This window comes from Gymnoscopelus microlampas (genome assembly GCF_963454915.1).
Source record: "Gymnoscopelus microlampas genome assembly, chromosome: 1".
In the NCBI taxonomy this organism is placed as follows: Eukaryota; Metazoa; Chordata; class Actinopteri; order Myctophiformes; family Myctophidae; genus Gymnoscopelus; species Gymnoscopelus microlampas.
In genome coordinates, this window is record NC_139962.1 from 53304868 (window position 1) to 53320522 (window position 15655).

The 15655-nt window shown below is 42.3% G+C and overlaps 1 protein-coding gene across 1 annotated transcript; it reads left to right on the forward strand.

Annotated features, from left to right (window-relative positions):
• Positions 1-61: 61 nt before the first annotated feature.
• Positions 62-1900, forward strand: LOC311044049 (dual specificity tyrosine-phosphorylation-regulated kinase 2-like; the record flags this gene model as incomplete). The annotated part of the gene is made up of 1 exon (XM_084055470.1): positions 62-1900. The coding sequence occupies one exon, from the start codon at positions 62-64 to the stop codon at positions 1898-1900; it is 1839 nt and encodes a 612-aa protein (XP_083911596.1).
• Positions 1901-15655: the final 13755 nt, after the last annotated feature.

Genomic DNA, 15655 nt, shown 5'->3' on the forward strand with positions numbered 1-15655 from the left:
TCAAAAAGGCAATTCAACGGGGGGAACTCAGATCAACATTAACGGACTGTATGACTTGTCCATGACAACAGACCACCTCCTCGAAGAAGAAGATGCAGGTGCCAACAACAGTCCGTCTGGGCTACCCCCCAGGGCTAAACACACGGTGGTGGAACAGGAGGTAACAGTGCGACGAGATGGTCAACAACTTACGGTTAACCACCTATATGAAGACCACAATTACTGCACTAACACCATGGCGAACACCCAAAGCAAAAGGACCACTGGTCAAGCACTGGGTAAGTACACCACCCCTGTGGTCGACAGGACCACCGGTCAAGCACCGGCACCGAGTAGACCCACCCCCGTGTCCAGCCTGCCCAAGGAGCGCAGTGTGGTCAGCATGGGCTCCAGTGGCTCGTCTGGCCCCCATGGAACTGGGAACAGAGGCATGGGCACAGGTATCAACCCCGGTGTCAAACCCCTGACTCCAGAGCAGGCTCTCAGGTTGCACGGCCCCATGCTGACCCCCTTGGAGCAGAAGGAGATTTACTGCTACCCAGACATCTATTTCCCCGGATCAACCAACGCGAAGAAGAACAGGCCCGCCATTGCTGGTGGCAACAACAGCGGCTATGATGACGCCGATTCTCACTACATCCACGTCCTGAATGACCACCTGGCCTACCGCTATCAGTTCATCGAGGTGATCGGTAAGGGCAGCTTCAGTCAGGTGGCCAAGGTGTACGACCACAAGCTGCAGAAGTTCGTGGCCCTGAAGATGGTGCGCAACAAGAACGACTCCCACCAGCAGCTGCAGGAGGAGATCCGCCTCCTGGAGTACCTGCGCAAGCAGGACCATAATGGCACCATGAACGTAGTCCACATGCTGGAGACCTTCAAGTTCCGCAACCACATCTGCGTAACGTTCGAACTGCTGAGCAAGAACCTGAACGAGCTCATCAGGTCCAACAGGGGCTTCAGCCTGCCGCAGGTCAGGAGGTTCTCCTCCTCCATCCTGCAGTGTCTGGAGGCGCTGAGCAGACACAAGATCATCCATTGTGACCTCAAGCCCGATAACATCCAGCTCATACGGGAGGGACACAGCGGCCTCAAGGTGATTGACTTTGGCTCCAGCTGTTTCGAACACACTGGATGTAAGCTGTCTCAAACTTACATTCAGTCTCGTTACTACCGCGCCCCGGAGGTGCTCCTCTGCGCTGGCTACGGCCTGCCCATCGACATGTGGAGCTTCGGCTGCATACTGGCTGAGTTGCTGACGCGCTGCCCGCTGTTCCCTGGTGAGGACGAAGGCGACCAGCTGGCCTGCATCATGGAGCTGCTGGGCATGCCTCCACAGAAGGTCCTGGAGAAGGCCAAGCGGTGGCCCTTCGTCAACTCCAAGGAACAACTTCGCTACTGCGGCGCCAAAACGCTGCCCAAGGGAGGAACCGTGCTCACGGGGTCCCGCTCTCGCCTAGGCAAGATGAGAGGCCCCCCGGGGAGCAAGGCCTGGAGAGCTGCACTCAACGGCTACGAGGACCCCACCTTTATTGACTTGATAAAGAAGTGTCTGGATTGGGACCCCTCAACGCGTCTTACGCCCGGGCAAGCCCTCAGACACCCGTGGCTTTCCCATCAAATGACCAAGCCCTTCCCTGGGGCTGCTGACAAGGGCCCCGGGGCCCAAACAGTGAGGAGGCACCCCGGGTACCAAAGCACTTCCTACTTCAAGCCACAGGCCACTTCCTCACATGTGTCATCCATGACGCAGAGTGACACTCGCCGTACTCCCTGGTCATTGAAAAAGCGCCACCGCGATGAAGATGTGGAAGCTGAGGAGGCTGTGGAAGGGGGCGGTGGTGGCTACAAAGGCCGAAAACTCTGCAGGAGACAGATGGCAATAGCAACACATCTATGACAAATGGTTTTCAAAGTAGGGGTTGCCAGGGGGCCCCCGGGGGGGTCCATTTAAAAGTAGAGGAAAATGAAAAATGAAAAATAAATAATATACAATATATATATATATATATATATATATATATATATATATATACTGTATATACATGTTTTCAATTCAATTCATACAATTGTTGTGCCATTTTAAGCACTTTCAACCTGCATGGTGTCCCTATGTTGGGCAACATCTTAACATTTTAACAATTTTCAAACATTTTCAAAAAATTCCAAAATAGAAATAATAGCAGCTTGTATATCTGCTATTTTGTTTCTATTTTTGTGCAGTTTTTTTTTAAGCCGCTTCACGATGGGGGGACACGGGCACAGTAGGCCTATACGATGCATGCAGCTGGGATACAGCCTGTATGCCTGCAGCTCCACTCTAATGGAATTTTTCTTTAGAAGGTGCTTTGGTCTTTCACCTACTCCTTTTGGCTAGCAGTAATAATCCTTGCTGAATTGGTTGCTGGCACTGCAGACGCGATGGTTTGGTTTCAGCACAAGCCAGTGTTACCATATTGTCCGAAGGTAGTAGATGAAGTGCATTGTTGCCCTTCATTTTGTTGGCACAATTTTGAAATGTGCAAAATGAATCATTCTTTTTTGTCTTTGCAATACACAAAACACAATATGACACTATGAAATAACAAGAGTCCTAGGACTCTGTATTCCTCCGTGTAGGCTACTCTCTGGCTCAAATAAATAGGGACAGCCATCGTATTCAAATGCTAATTCCTCATCTATATGCTCAAACACAGGTGAATATTCTGACGTGAGTCTGGAAATGCGTTCCTTCTGTGTAGCTAAACGCTAACCAATAAGCTTCCCTGCCCAGAATCTCTGCCCCTTTCCAGCAACAAAACTCAACTCCCATGGGACATCAGAGCGAGAGATACCCCAGAGAACCACAGACAGAGATAAACAATATAAGTCTGTATTTGGGATTTAAAAAAATGCCTGGTAGGTAACGAATGGGCCCAAATCCCCTTTTTACATTTTAATTTTGTTTACTTTGTTTTTACCCTTTTAACTAGTCATGTTATTAATCCAATTGTTTTAGTTTTGTTAAGTGACTTTGAGTATCTAGAAAAGTGCTATATTTTTTGCATGTATGTATATATATATTATAATTTCAAATATTTGTTTAACTCATTTTAAAACCCAAAGAAAAATGAAACTCCTCTAATGTCCACACATCAGCCCTAAAGGCCTGGCGTGAAGTCCATTCGGATGGGCGGTTGTCCATAAACGCCCATCCGACCTATATGCCCATACTGTATATGGAGATCCGGTTGTCCAGAATTGCAGATCAAACTGATATCTGACGTTAGTCTGTCATCAGTGATCTCCATATATGGGCATAAAAGGGACAGAAAGATAGAGATCTCCATATATGGGACAGATAGATGGCCTGTGCCTAACGGATACTGGTCTAGTCCTACTATAAAATGTGGTTCAAACTCTGCATGTGTATCGCTGCGTTCCGTAGGGGTTGCGGTGCACCGGTGTGAAGTTGGTTGGATCAGTGGTTCTCCAAAAATAATAGATAAACTTCAAATCCCCATATATGGAGATCCCTGATGTCATCAATATGATGTCGGTGTGGGTGTGTCTGTGTCCGAAACCAGTGTTGTAAGCCGCTGGACCAATCAGCACCAGTATGCATACTGTAGGTATAGGCCACAGAAGTAAACTATTTTTTTCACACAATGTTTTATACTTTTTGAAATATTTAACTTAAATTTCATAATGGCAGTCAATCTGATAGGGCTGAAACCTTGCCTTCTTCATACTTTATACATACTGTATGTCATAGACAACAGACACATGAAGTCTGAGATCCTCACTGGAGACATGTTCCCATGTGGATCCAGAGATTTTTTGGACCAAAGTAATCCATGCACTTATTGATGGATTCAGAACTCGACAATAGTCCCAGAGAAGGGCTGGATGATATGACTTCAAATCAATATCACAACTATTTCAAACATTTGCCTCAATTACGATGAACCTCTTCAATGTTCGATTAACAGACATGAGCAAGCACTTCTGGTTAATTTTCCAAACCCAATTTTTTGGTTGATTTTTAAATCTCTGTGTTGTTATCCATGCCCTCACTGTATTGCCTGATTCACTGCCTTTTGCTATTAATTAATTCATTTAATGTTGTTTTATGCTTTTGCTTTTCTTTTTTGCCTTATTGCTAAATTAGTTGTAATTGTTCTTTCTTCTTGCTCCAACCATGTAGTTCCCTTAACCACTTAAAGGGATCGTTCACCCCCAAAATGACTTTTTTCCTATCGATTAGTCACCCCATGGGATATTTTTGGTCACATTCCTAAGCCAATAGTTTGATGACCGGCAGCGTTTCTGGTAGGAGACACAAAGAGTCTCCTTTGTGTCTCCTACCGGATCCGCTGCCTACCGGTCCACTGGTCTTAAGATTATTGGCTTAGGAATGCGACAAGAACAAAAAAATATCCATGACTTCAAGTCTCCAAAGTATTTTTTTGGGTCAGCTATCCCTTTAAAACCCCTATATATTTTATTAACCGAGGTCTCTTAGGGGTCTAGCTTTGGCCCACTCCTTTTTTCCTTCTACACCAAATCTCCTTGCCGAAAATAGCCATTTTTCTCTACAAGATCTACAAGCTCACAACGCTTTGCAACGTGAATAGGGATGCTAGGGTTCAAGTGCTGCTATATGCTATGTATGAGTTGGATCATGGGTGTACTACTCTAAGCAAAAAGTAAAATATTTTCTTCATACAGTATATATGTTTTTTGTATCACTATGTTATGCTTTATTTCTTCAGATAAGGACAATGAAAAAAGAGACAGGAAAGAGATGGGGATGACATGCAGTAAAGTGCCTTGGTGTCGAATTTGAACCGGGGTCAACTGTGAGAAGGACTCTAGCCTTAATAGTGATGTGGTATGTGTGCTTACTCGTTGAGCTAACATGGCGCCCCAACAGCAGCAGTAAAGCAGCCAGGTAAGCAGAATGGTCGGCACATTATCAAATACATACTGCTGGTCCAGAGAACAAAAGGATACGCAACGTAAAGTTTGTGTATGCATTATGTATAGCACATGCCAGCCCAGGGCAGAAACTAAAAAGGGGTCTTCCATCCCCTAAGGCCAAATTATACTTGCCGCATCCACAGAGCCGCAAGGGTCTGGTATAGGCTCATACATTGTGAATGTCATCATCAGCTTGTGTCCGTGCAGACATCTATGTGCATCCCAGATGTTGTGACTGAGGGTCTTGTGCGGACAAGTACACTGACTGTGCATGTGCAGGTTCAGCGAGATGTGTCACTACCTGCTGCATTATGTCACAATAAAGTTTGCTAGCAAGTTTGTTAACCCTTTTAGACCGGGAACGCATCTGTGTGTCATTTTCAGATTTCTTTGGCTATTCAAAAATAGCAGATATACAAGCTCGTAGCTTGTAGATCTGCTATTTTTAGAAAAATCGTGAAAGTTTGTGCAAATCTTTAAATCTATATATCTTTAAGCGAACATTTGTAAAATATTTTTGTTCCATGGAGCCCCAGAAGCAAAGATTTGAGTTACAAATGTTCGCTTTAATAAAAATATATATATGTATATATTCAAAGATTTGCAAAAATCTAAAATGGCAAAGATGCATCCCTGGATTGAATGGGTTAAATGGTATGCAAGCAGAACAGAATAAAAACATGAATAAGAAGACTTCTCAAACTAATTTATTCGCATCTGAGGTCTTCAGAGAATAACAAGAATGCACAGGAATAAATAGAGCACTAGGAGAGTAAAACTCACAATGGCCTCTTGCCATGGCACAGATCCTTCACTTGTCTGGAAGGTCATTAGGTTGTGCATTTTATTGAGTGCAGCTCATGTGGCTCTTGCTCTTGAACCCATACTTGTAGTATATTAGTATACTAGTATAATGTAGTATATTAGTATATTAGAACCATGTTGTGTCCGCTGTCCATGGCAAGTATAATGGCCTTTACTCTTGCGGCTACCCACTCTCAGACCACGATTGCTTGCCTCCAACACAAACAAAGGGGAGTCATTTCTCACCTTGAGCTCCAGGTATTCAAATGTCATGATGTCTGGATAGGGGTCTGGCTAGAGATTAGTGAGAACAAAAGACCCTTTGTTACATATAATTGCAATTCTTGTTCTATAAAACAATAGCGATTGCAGCTGTTCATGTTTTAAGGTTTCAGCCTGCTGAAGGTAGAGAAATCTTGGGGATGTATTGAACTGAACTTACAAGTTACAATAGAGCCCTAAAATATTGTGTGTCCATATGTATTTATACTTAAATGTACGATAAAACAAATTAAATGTTGGTGGAGCAAATCCACCATTATTCATCATTTGTTGGGTAAAGTATAAACTAAACAACAATATATTTTGAGCTAAGAAAGTGTGAAAATCATGAAAGGACCTATTTTTCAGACGCATTTCAAAAATACATCCGAGATAACAAAACAACTGGGTCAAGCAACACCTCATTGTGTACCACCGATCCTCCACTTGCACATGAAAAAAAAACTAAAATGCAAACATTTTCAAGGACGTACATTCTATTGCTTTTGGTCACATAATGTACGTGTTAATCCTGAATATACAAATATAGTAGCCTCCTCACCTCCCAATTCTGGCACTATACCGTTTTTTTTCTCAATTGGTCACTTTGAATCAGACTGTGGTCCACTTAATCATGACCATGACCTACTTGAGCACAACAATATGTCTGTTTTGCAAAACAGCAAGTAATTTATCATTGTGCTTCCACACAAAATGCTAATGTTAAGCACATGACTCTAAGCCTGTGAACACAGTTCCATTAAAAAGAAATACAAAAATCAGTTTAGTAAACGATGCCGAACAAAGCTGAAACATTTGTCGTCAACTGATAGAAATGTTCCCATAATTGTGAAATTATGTGAGCATTTTAAGAGTGTGTGCAAGACCTCTTGTCAGCAACAATGTTTTTTTGTTTGTTTGTTTCCGCGTTTGTGGGAAAAATATGAGAACAACGTTTCAGTGTAGCACTGTAACCCTAACCCTAAACCATTCAATGTTCCCTAAACCTGTGTTTTTTTCTGGGTTTTGTCCAATTAATCATTAAATATTTTCATTCACTTAATTCTTATTCCCATCAGTGAGACCATAGGGCCCTAACGACGGCAAAGTTAGTTGGGTGTACAGAGCAGTACGGCCTCTAACAAACAACAGCAGACTAATGCTTACTTTTATACCCTGTCACATAAATATAGCAGATCTACAAGCTCCCAATGCATCCAATCAGCTATGTTTGGCACACAATCCTTCAAGTATGAAGACGACCAAGATCAGTGTCAAGGGACAAAGAAAGACAGACATACATAATGGACTACACATACTGTATCACTGTACATATATTGATTCACCGTTCAATATTCTGTAGCTTTGTGAATGCATCCAAGTTATACAGTATATTATTGTACGGTTGTAGTTGTCGCTGTAATTACAGAGAGTTAACAGTAGTGTACTGATGTAGTGTATGTATAGTTATAGTACAGTTGATAAGAGTGGAATAAATTAGTATTGGAGAATGTCCTTAAAACTGATGAAGTGTCCAAGTGCAAAATTTTAAATACACTAGTACAGACTTGTGTATTTGTAGCTAGAAACAGCCACAATTCATTACAAGAAATTCCTGATCAAAATAAGGCAGTAATGAGACAGGATGAGGTAGGCTAGTATCAAAGTACTGTATATGACCTCACTAGAAATTCAAAGCCATGAAGGTATTGTCCGTTAACATGCTGAAATCTTTTATACCCTGGTAAATGTTTCACAATTCTACGTTATGGTATGGACCCTTTGTATTCCTACTCCATAATTCATGTCCTCCATATGGCGCGTTGGGAGTGACTCGTTGATCAAGTTGAATAGCACCTATTCCTTCTCAAGTCCTGAAGAGACAACCGATGCCCAGATCCCAAAACACAGGAACAAGATGTGATACATTATGTACGAGTATTGATCTCTCTTATTAAATCAATCGGGCAGCAGGACAGAAATAGCCGTGCGTATGAAAGTCATGCTCAGCCTGGAGTCCTTGCTGTTTGAAGTGCCTCTGCCTTTCAAGAGAACATCAGCTGATCAAAGAGTGAGGCAGAGAATTGGGAAAAACTGTGAGAATGAATGGAGGAATTTCTCCACAAGGCACTGGCCTCTGTCCTTGCTATCACAGTGCCGGAGGACTCTCTGTACTTTCCTTTGGCCTCTATTATTCCATAGTGTACTGTACACACAAATAATGTTCACTTGCACACAGCTTCAGCTTCACAAGTTCATCTATAGAAGCTACCATGCAAGTTACAGATCAGGGTTTTTAGAGTGATGCACAATGGCACATTGGTCAGAAAGGGCAGTATGCTCTCTATTGGGGGGAATTGAACCTGCTACATTCTAGTCACAGACCCAATTTATCACCGCCTTATATCTTACTAGACGTTCGGGGCCCTCACACCTATACGTTGCGCCGCCAATCCGACTGATATGCCCATATATGGAGATCCCTGATGTCATCAGTATATGCCCATATACTGAAAATAGGCCCTCCCTTGAGCCAATATATATAATATAGGATATAAAGTATAAAAATTGAGGCAAAGGGGCAAGTGGCGTCTGTCCGTGGTGGGCCAATATGCAGTATTAGAGGTCACACCTACGTCACACCGCCGAACGGACCGATATGTCTGAGTTATGGTGTCGGGGGATTAGTCAACTTTGTGGCGGGCACCGCACTCCCTCGAGTCCTTGCCGATGTGCCGGGTTTGAAGTCGGTCGGTCCCACATATGCATATGACCATATGTGCATAGCGGTCGGATCTGTGGCTCTGGACAACCGTATCTCCATGTATTCCTATATATGGGCATAATGGGGTTTGTTTATGGTTAAGTCTGATTCATAGTGACATGCCTATATATGGGCTTTTCGGGTTTGTTTGTGGTTATGTCTGAGTCAGAGTGACGTGGCCGTGGTCCGCCGGCCAGCCGGCCGAATGTAGAGGACATTCGTAACACGACACATGGTCAACGCAATAACCCAGCAATGACGGGCAGGCTGATAACAGCCCAAATATGGACATGTCCGACCCCAGCGCAAACAGCATGTCCCATGCCCATATATGGAGATAGTATACCGCTGGCTCAGGGCTGTGAGGGGAAAAGGGTGAGGGGTCTTTTTCACCCACACAATAATCTGGCCAATGCGGAACCTGAAATCGTTGTTTTACAACGTGTCAGAGCAATAACCAAGCTGATAATACTAATTTCTGATTTCTGATCTGACTACTATTTAAAGTTCAAGTTGTGGCAGGCGGGCGGTGTACTGTATGACATATGTCTGTATCTGCCAACAGTAATTTACGAACAGTGAGTAGAAAGCCTCGATATAGATGTTTAACAGTTTTAGAACGATGAGGTCTAGTCACCATCTCCCTGGCAATAGGTACTGTAGTAATACATTATAAATAGTACAACAAATAGTTGTATTCTGAGAATGAATGAATGTACATAAGGATGACAAAAATGCATCTATCACTGTCTGAATGAGAAGTGGTCGGTCAAGAAATACACTGTTAATGTTCGTTTTTTTACATACAGTGTGTGACCTTGTTGTACATATGAATTATGTTAACTGTTGTCACTATCTAGTGTTAAAAACCGGTGGCTGTGGAGAGTGGTATTGGAATACCTGTCGACAATTATCATCTACACCCTGTTCTATAGCATTCCAGCTACTAGCATCCATGGTTTGCTATCTGGAAACAGAGAAGGTTGTTTCTGCATAATGGCATGAACTCAGGGTTGGGCAATATATAATTTTCTGGAGGTGCTGTTGACACAATACATCCGAGCATCTGTGCTGAGGTGGCCACTACAGTAGACTACCCCAGGGACAAGACCTACTTAAACCAAAAGCCCACTTTTGTTTAAACTGCAAGTCAAGGTTCTACACATGAGTGCCCGCCTTTAGTCTAACACAGGGGTCTTCAACCTTTTCAGGCCAAGGACCCCCTAGCTGAGAGAGAGATGAAGCAGGGACCCCCACTACATATTGTATAAAATTGTGTTGCAGATGAAACATTTTCAGAGATTTCATCAGTGTTTATTTCACTTAAACCCTCAATACTTGGTAATCTTGATCGTTCGCTTTGTACTTGATCTGCTCTTTTTTCCTTCTACACCAAATCGCTTTGCCGAAAATAGTCGATCTACAATAGTCGATCTACAAGCTCACAACGCCTCGCGCTGCGAGGCGTTGTGAGCTTGTAGATCTGCTATTTTTGGCTAATGTTCCCCTCAGAATAGGGATTCTAGGGTTGAAGTGGTTAATGTAAAAACAAATAATAATAATCCTATCACACAAAGATTTGGTGGCCCCCCTGCACTAACTCTGAGGACCCCCTAGGGGTCCTGGACCCCCTGTTGAAGTCCCCTGGTCTAACACACAACACAATATTTGATCATCTCTCACCCCAGTTAGATTACAGAGAGAGAGAGGACAAATTACACTATCAATACACATTTGTGAGCTGTAACTAAATGCCATTCGTTCTTCAAAATGAAAACTGACTTGAGGTTTAATGTTTTCCATGAGTCCACATTAACACATTGACTGCCAGAGTTTATTCCAAATTTACCCCCTTGGCTGCCAGCGATTTGCGTGTTTTTTTGTTTTCTCTATTTTCTGCATTTAAATGCATTTAAGTTTCTCAGGCCATGGTTTTGAACACATACGACGATCGACCAGCAGAGCGCAGCAAAATGACACCCTCGATGACTCGCTGACTCGCCCCCCCCCTCCCTCCAGGCTCAAACAGTCAAAACAACATGAACCGGATGTGATTGTCTTCGACAATCTCTGATCGGCTTGTGATACGATGTGATACACGACGACGATGCCTGATCGTCACCCGGACCAAAGAAAATAAAAGGGGAGCTTTCCCTTTGTATTTTATAGCGTGTCCAAAAAAGGGGTTTTCTCTATTCTGGACGAAAATGACCGGAGAAAAACGATGTGACCCGGAAACGAATTTTTTTTTTTACATCCGGCTTCGGGTGAGTGTGACGTAGGCGGAAAACGAAAGTGATGATGAAAAGTAAACAGACCCGCGCGATCACAGATGAAACCAATGAAAATACCTAATATCGAGATAACTCGATCTAGGCAGTCGAGCGCTGGATTACTATTATCGAGTTAACTCGATCTAGGCAGTCGATGTGTTAAAATACATCTTCAATCATCACCCTGTCACAGTATAATAATGGACTAAGCATCATCCGGGATATGATTGATGTTGTCTGAGTACAGTATCCAGTAACCAGTAACCAGTACAGTTCAATCACCTCGACGTCAATGCAGCTTCTCTGTGAGTTCATCTCATACATCATCGTCATTTTAAAGCTGATGGACAGATTGAACTGAACAATATTGGCAGCGGAACAAACAAAAAAACTGCACACTGAAGCTGTTTATCTGAGCAGGGCTCCATCAGCTGGGTGAAGCTGAAAGTGAATTTGAAAGTGGATTAACTCATTAAAACCAGGAAAGCCCCCGTGTAATCACTTTAAGCATATTTTATAAGTTGGTTATTCAAAAATAGCAGATCTACAATCTCCTAGCGCGTCACTTTGTGCCACGCAATGAGCTTGTAGATCTGCTATTTTTGGAGAAAAAAAACGTTTAAAGCGAACATTTCTAACTCAAATCTTTGCTTCTGGGGGTCCCTGGGACTAAATGTTTTGAGTTGGGGGTCTGCGGCCAAAAACAGATCATTTTGGGGGTCCTTGACATGAAAAGGTTTGAGCACCACTGATATAGAAACATACTTTTTTTTCAGAAAACTGTTTTAGAATACATTTGTATCATTTGCAGGTATTCAATTAATGGGTTGATAAAGGTCTACCCATAATCTGGTGGTTTTTTTTCAATACCTCAGATTGAATAGGAAATAACCATTGTTCATCAAAAGACAGTGAATAAACGGTATGTAAACTTACAACTTGCTCTTGTACAGTACAAATTACCCCTCCGACTCCATATAATTCCATTAGTCTAGGACTTCAACCATGATAGTTTTAATATAGTTTATTTTATTGTGTCATTCTGAGTAAAGGTCCATATCGGAGGTTCAATTGCACAAGAAATATTACATACTTTTACGTTTCTAATATAATCAAGTAGCCATTTTTATAAGAAACTGTGATAATTTATTTCTCCCTCTAATAGCCTATACATCACTGGCAGGGTATATATTTCATTTTGTCCAAGCATGAGGGGAGAAAAGAAATCTTAATGATTTGCCCGCGCTAGCATGATTTTAATTATAGATTTTCCTCTACATGATCGATTTGGAGAGAGCCATAGTAATACAAGTTGTACATTCCACTGTATTAAATATTTGATACCCATTACATTTTTATGATTAATGTCCTGGAAAGAATCAGTTTCTCTAAAGCCCCTTGGTTTTATTGCTGACTAAATTAGGGGTTTTACTTCCCTTACTAAGAGATATAGCCGTGCATTGCACTAAAGCTTTGCCTGGTATGAAAAATGGAGTAATATCATATTGATTTGAAGGGAATGTTATATTGAGAGAAACAGTCCTCCAAAAGGAAGATCCATGTTTCCTTTGGAAGACATTTTAGAGCAATTTTATGATACAAAGTTGAGGCAACTTAATCTAATAATGGGGGGGAAACGGTCCATCACATTACAGAGCAACTAATGGCATTAAGATTACGGATAACTACAAGAGAGAGCAGAGATTTGTAGATGAATTGCATGCTGTATCGTACTGCATTATTCCGTGAAAAGTGTACAAATGTGTCAGACGACACCATTGTGCAATCACTGAACCAATACTGTTCACAGTACGGTGCACACACACACAAGCTTCCAACTGACCAAGCGTCTGTGAACAGACCGTCCCACGGGCCTCCCTATATCTGTTTTTACTATTCACCCTATATATATGACAAATGTCCCGCATCAACAGGAAGATAATGATATAATAAAACAAGCCAGAATCACCATACAAAAAGAAAAGAAAATATAAAAACATCATATATCATCCGTTCAAGCAAGTATAGTGAATTGTACGGTGTGTGTATATAGGCCCAGTGTTAACCAGCGTCCTGATCTTTGTATCTGATCAGAGAGGACCGCGGTGCCGTCCCTATCTCTGAACATGGAGGTGTTGGAGGGCATGCGCTGTGTACGGGGGAGATATGGGAAGAGGCAGTGACAGGAGAATAATGAGGGAGAAATCCCTGATGCCTCAGTTGTGTAAATCCTAATGATTCTGGCTCCCGTTCAAAAGAGAGAAACCGAAAGGGCCTCTTGATTTCATCCCCAACCATGGTGCGGTGTGAAGCTGAAATCACCTGAAAGAATCAGGTATCGCACCCTGCACTCTCGCTGATTGCATTCAGCAACTTCCCGGCCAATCAAAATGCATGCTCTAAAAAGAAGCTTTGTTATATGCATTGGTGTAAAGTAACTTAAGTACATTTACTCAAGTACTGTACAATGTTGAGGTATTTTTACTTTACTTGTCGTAGTTCCAATTTCCAATACTTTTACTTCTACTCCACTATATATCTCAGAGGCAAATATTGTACTTTTACTCCACTACAATTAATTGAAAACTTTAGTTACTAGTTACTTTGTAGATTTAGATTAATATTACAAAACATACATCAACCACTTCCGCCCTATATACATTTCGGCCATTTGAAAATAGCTCACAATGCGTTGCGATGCGACGCATTGTGAGCTTGTAGATCTGCTATTTTCAAAAGATTTTCACACATTTGAAAACTTGAAATGGGACATTCTGCATAATGAGTACTTTTACTTTGGGTACTTTAAGTTCATTTTGATGCCAATACTTTTGTACTCTTAGTACATTTTGAATTGCAGACTTTTACTTGTAACAGAGTATTTCTATATTGCTGTATTGCTACGTTTACTTAAATAAAACATGCGAGTATTTTTTCCACCACTGGTTATATGCAAAACATAGAGTCAAGTCTTTAGTGCCTGCATGTCCCAGAGAGACTTGAATAAGCTTGAATGAGCTATTAACCAGTTATGTGAATAGTATAGTAATTCAATATGACCAGTATTAAAATACGTTCAAGTGTCGTGTTTCATGATCAATGTTCGACTGTACAGTATGCAGAGTCATCACAACTGAGGAGAAAAACAAATCCGGAATCCACATATACCTACAGTATTAAACCCCTGTGACATGTGGGTAATGTAATAAAACAGAACAGATCTTGCATTTGCCTTTGAAGTTCTCACGCTCCCTTGTGCATGAGTGTGAGGCAGAGTTCTCTCTCTCTCTCTCGGTTATATAACTGGTGGAATAGGGTTTGGCAGGTTACTCTCATTTTAGGATTTGCTGCAACACATTTTCTGACATGGACGTCTAAGGCTCAGTGTCACAGTGTTCTCTGGGGAACAGAGAGAACAACACACAACGTCTTCTCAGTTAATCTTGGATCTCGCTGAGGACAAGCCCACAGTGAAAGCTTTACTCATCTCCATCGCAGATCTCCATCACCATTAAAGAAGTTGAGTGGTGTCCGTAAAAGGTCTAGCTACAGTACTACATCACAGGGCGCTATTAGCAGACCTTTATATCAGCAGGCTTGTGAGAGAGCTCAAAAGCGATCCGCTCGGGGTGTCATTCCTGCCAGCGATGCTCGACAGCCAAGTAGAGGTGGCTCCACGAGGGGGCTGAGAAATTGTCACTTCATCTTTAGCCTCGGCATCTCTGACAAAATATTTCTCTCACCCAGGCCCAGGCTATACTGTTGGGGCTGGGCACACATAAATTGCATTTTTATGTTGTTTTATTGAAAGGGGTGGGCAGGGACTAAAATGCTATTTCAGAAAATCTTACTCTGCGACATTTTACTGCTTACTTGGGATTTCTCTCCAGTTCCCCCACCTTCTCAATACTACTCCCCTGTGACATAGCCGCCCCCCTCCCCCCCCCCACACACACGCACACCACATTCTTCTCATCCACAAGTTCATTATCATCAATAAGTCAAGTATATTCCATCCTTCATCATCGTATCATGCAGTCCAAACACAGCACCTTTTTTGCATTGTAAACCAATTTACTTCTTCCCTCTATTGCAGATAGTATTAAACAATGCCCTAAGAGTAGAGGCTGTCTGAATGGGAATGATTTATTACAAAGAGAGAAGTCTTTGCGCCGGTTTGCAGAGCTACGCAGTGTAAAATAACCTCATTTATATTCTATATTGCTCAGGCTGCCGCGCTTAATATTCCCGTCAGCGTTCTCATGCCATGCCTTCTGTTGGCTTTCGCCGGCAATAAAAGCCCAGTGCCTTTGAAAAGTGTACAAACAATATTAAACACATTTCATCAGATTAGCGTCCATGCCGTATGAACACCTCTGATACCAAGTAACGGTCCATGTGAGTCAAGGAGCTCGTTGTTGCAGCACCGTGGCCTTGGCATGCTGAGATGCCACAATGGGAGAGAACGTTGGCTGTCATTGTGATGTGCTGTGTATCTAACCAACAGTGGTGTAAAGTAACTACGTACATTTACTCAAGTACTGTACTTAAGCACAATTTTTTACTCCACTACATCTCAGAGGCAAATATT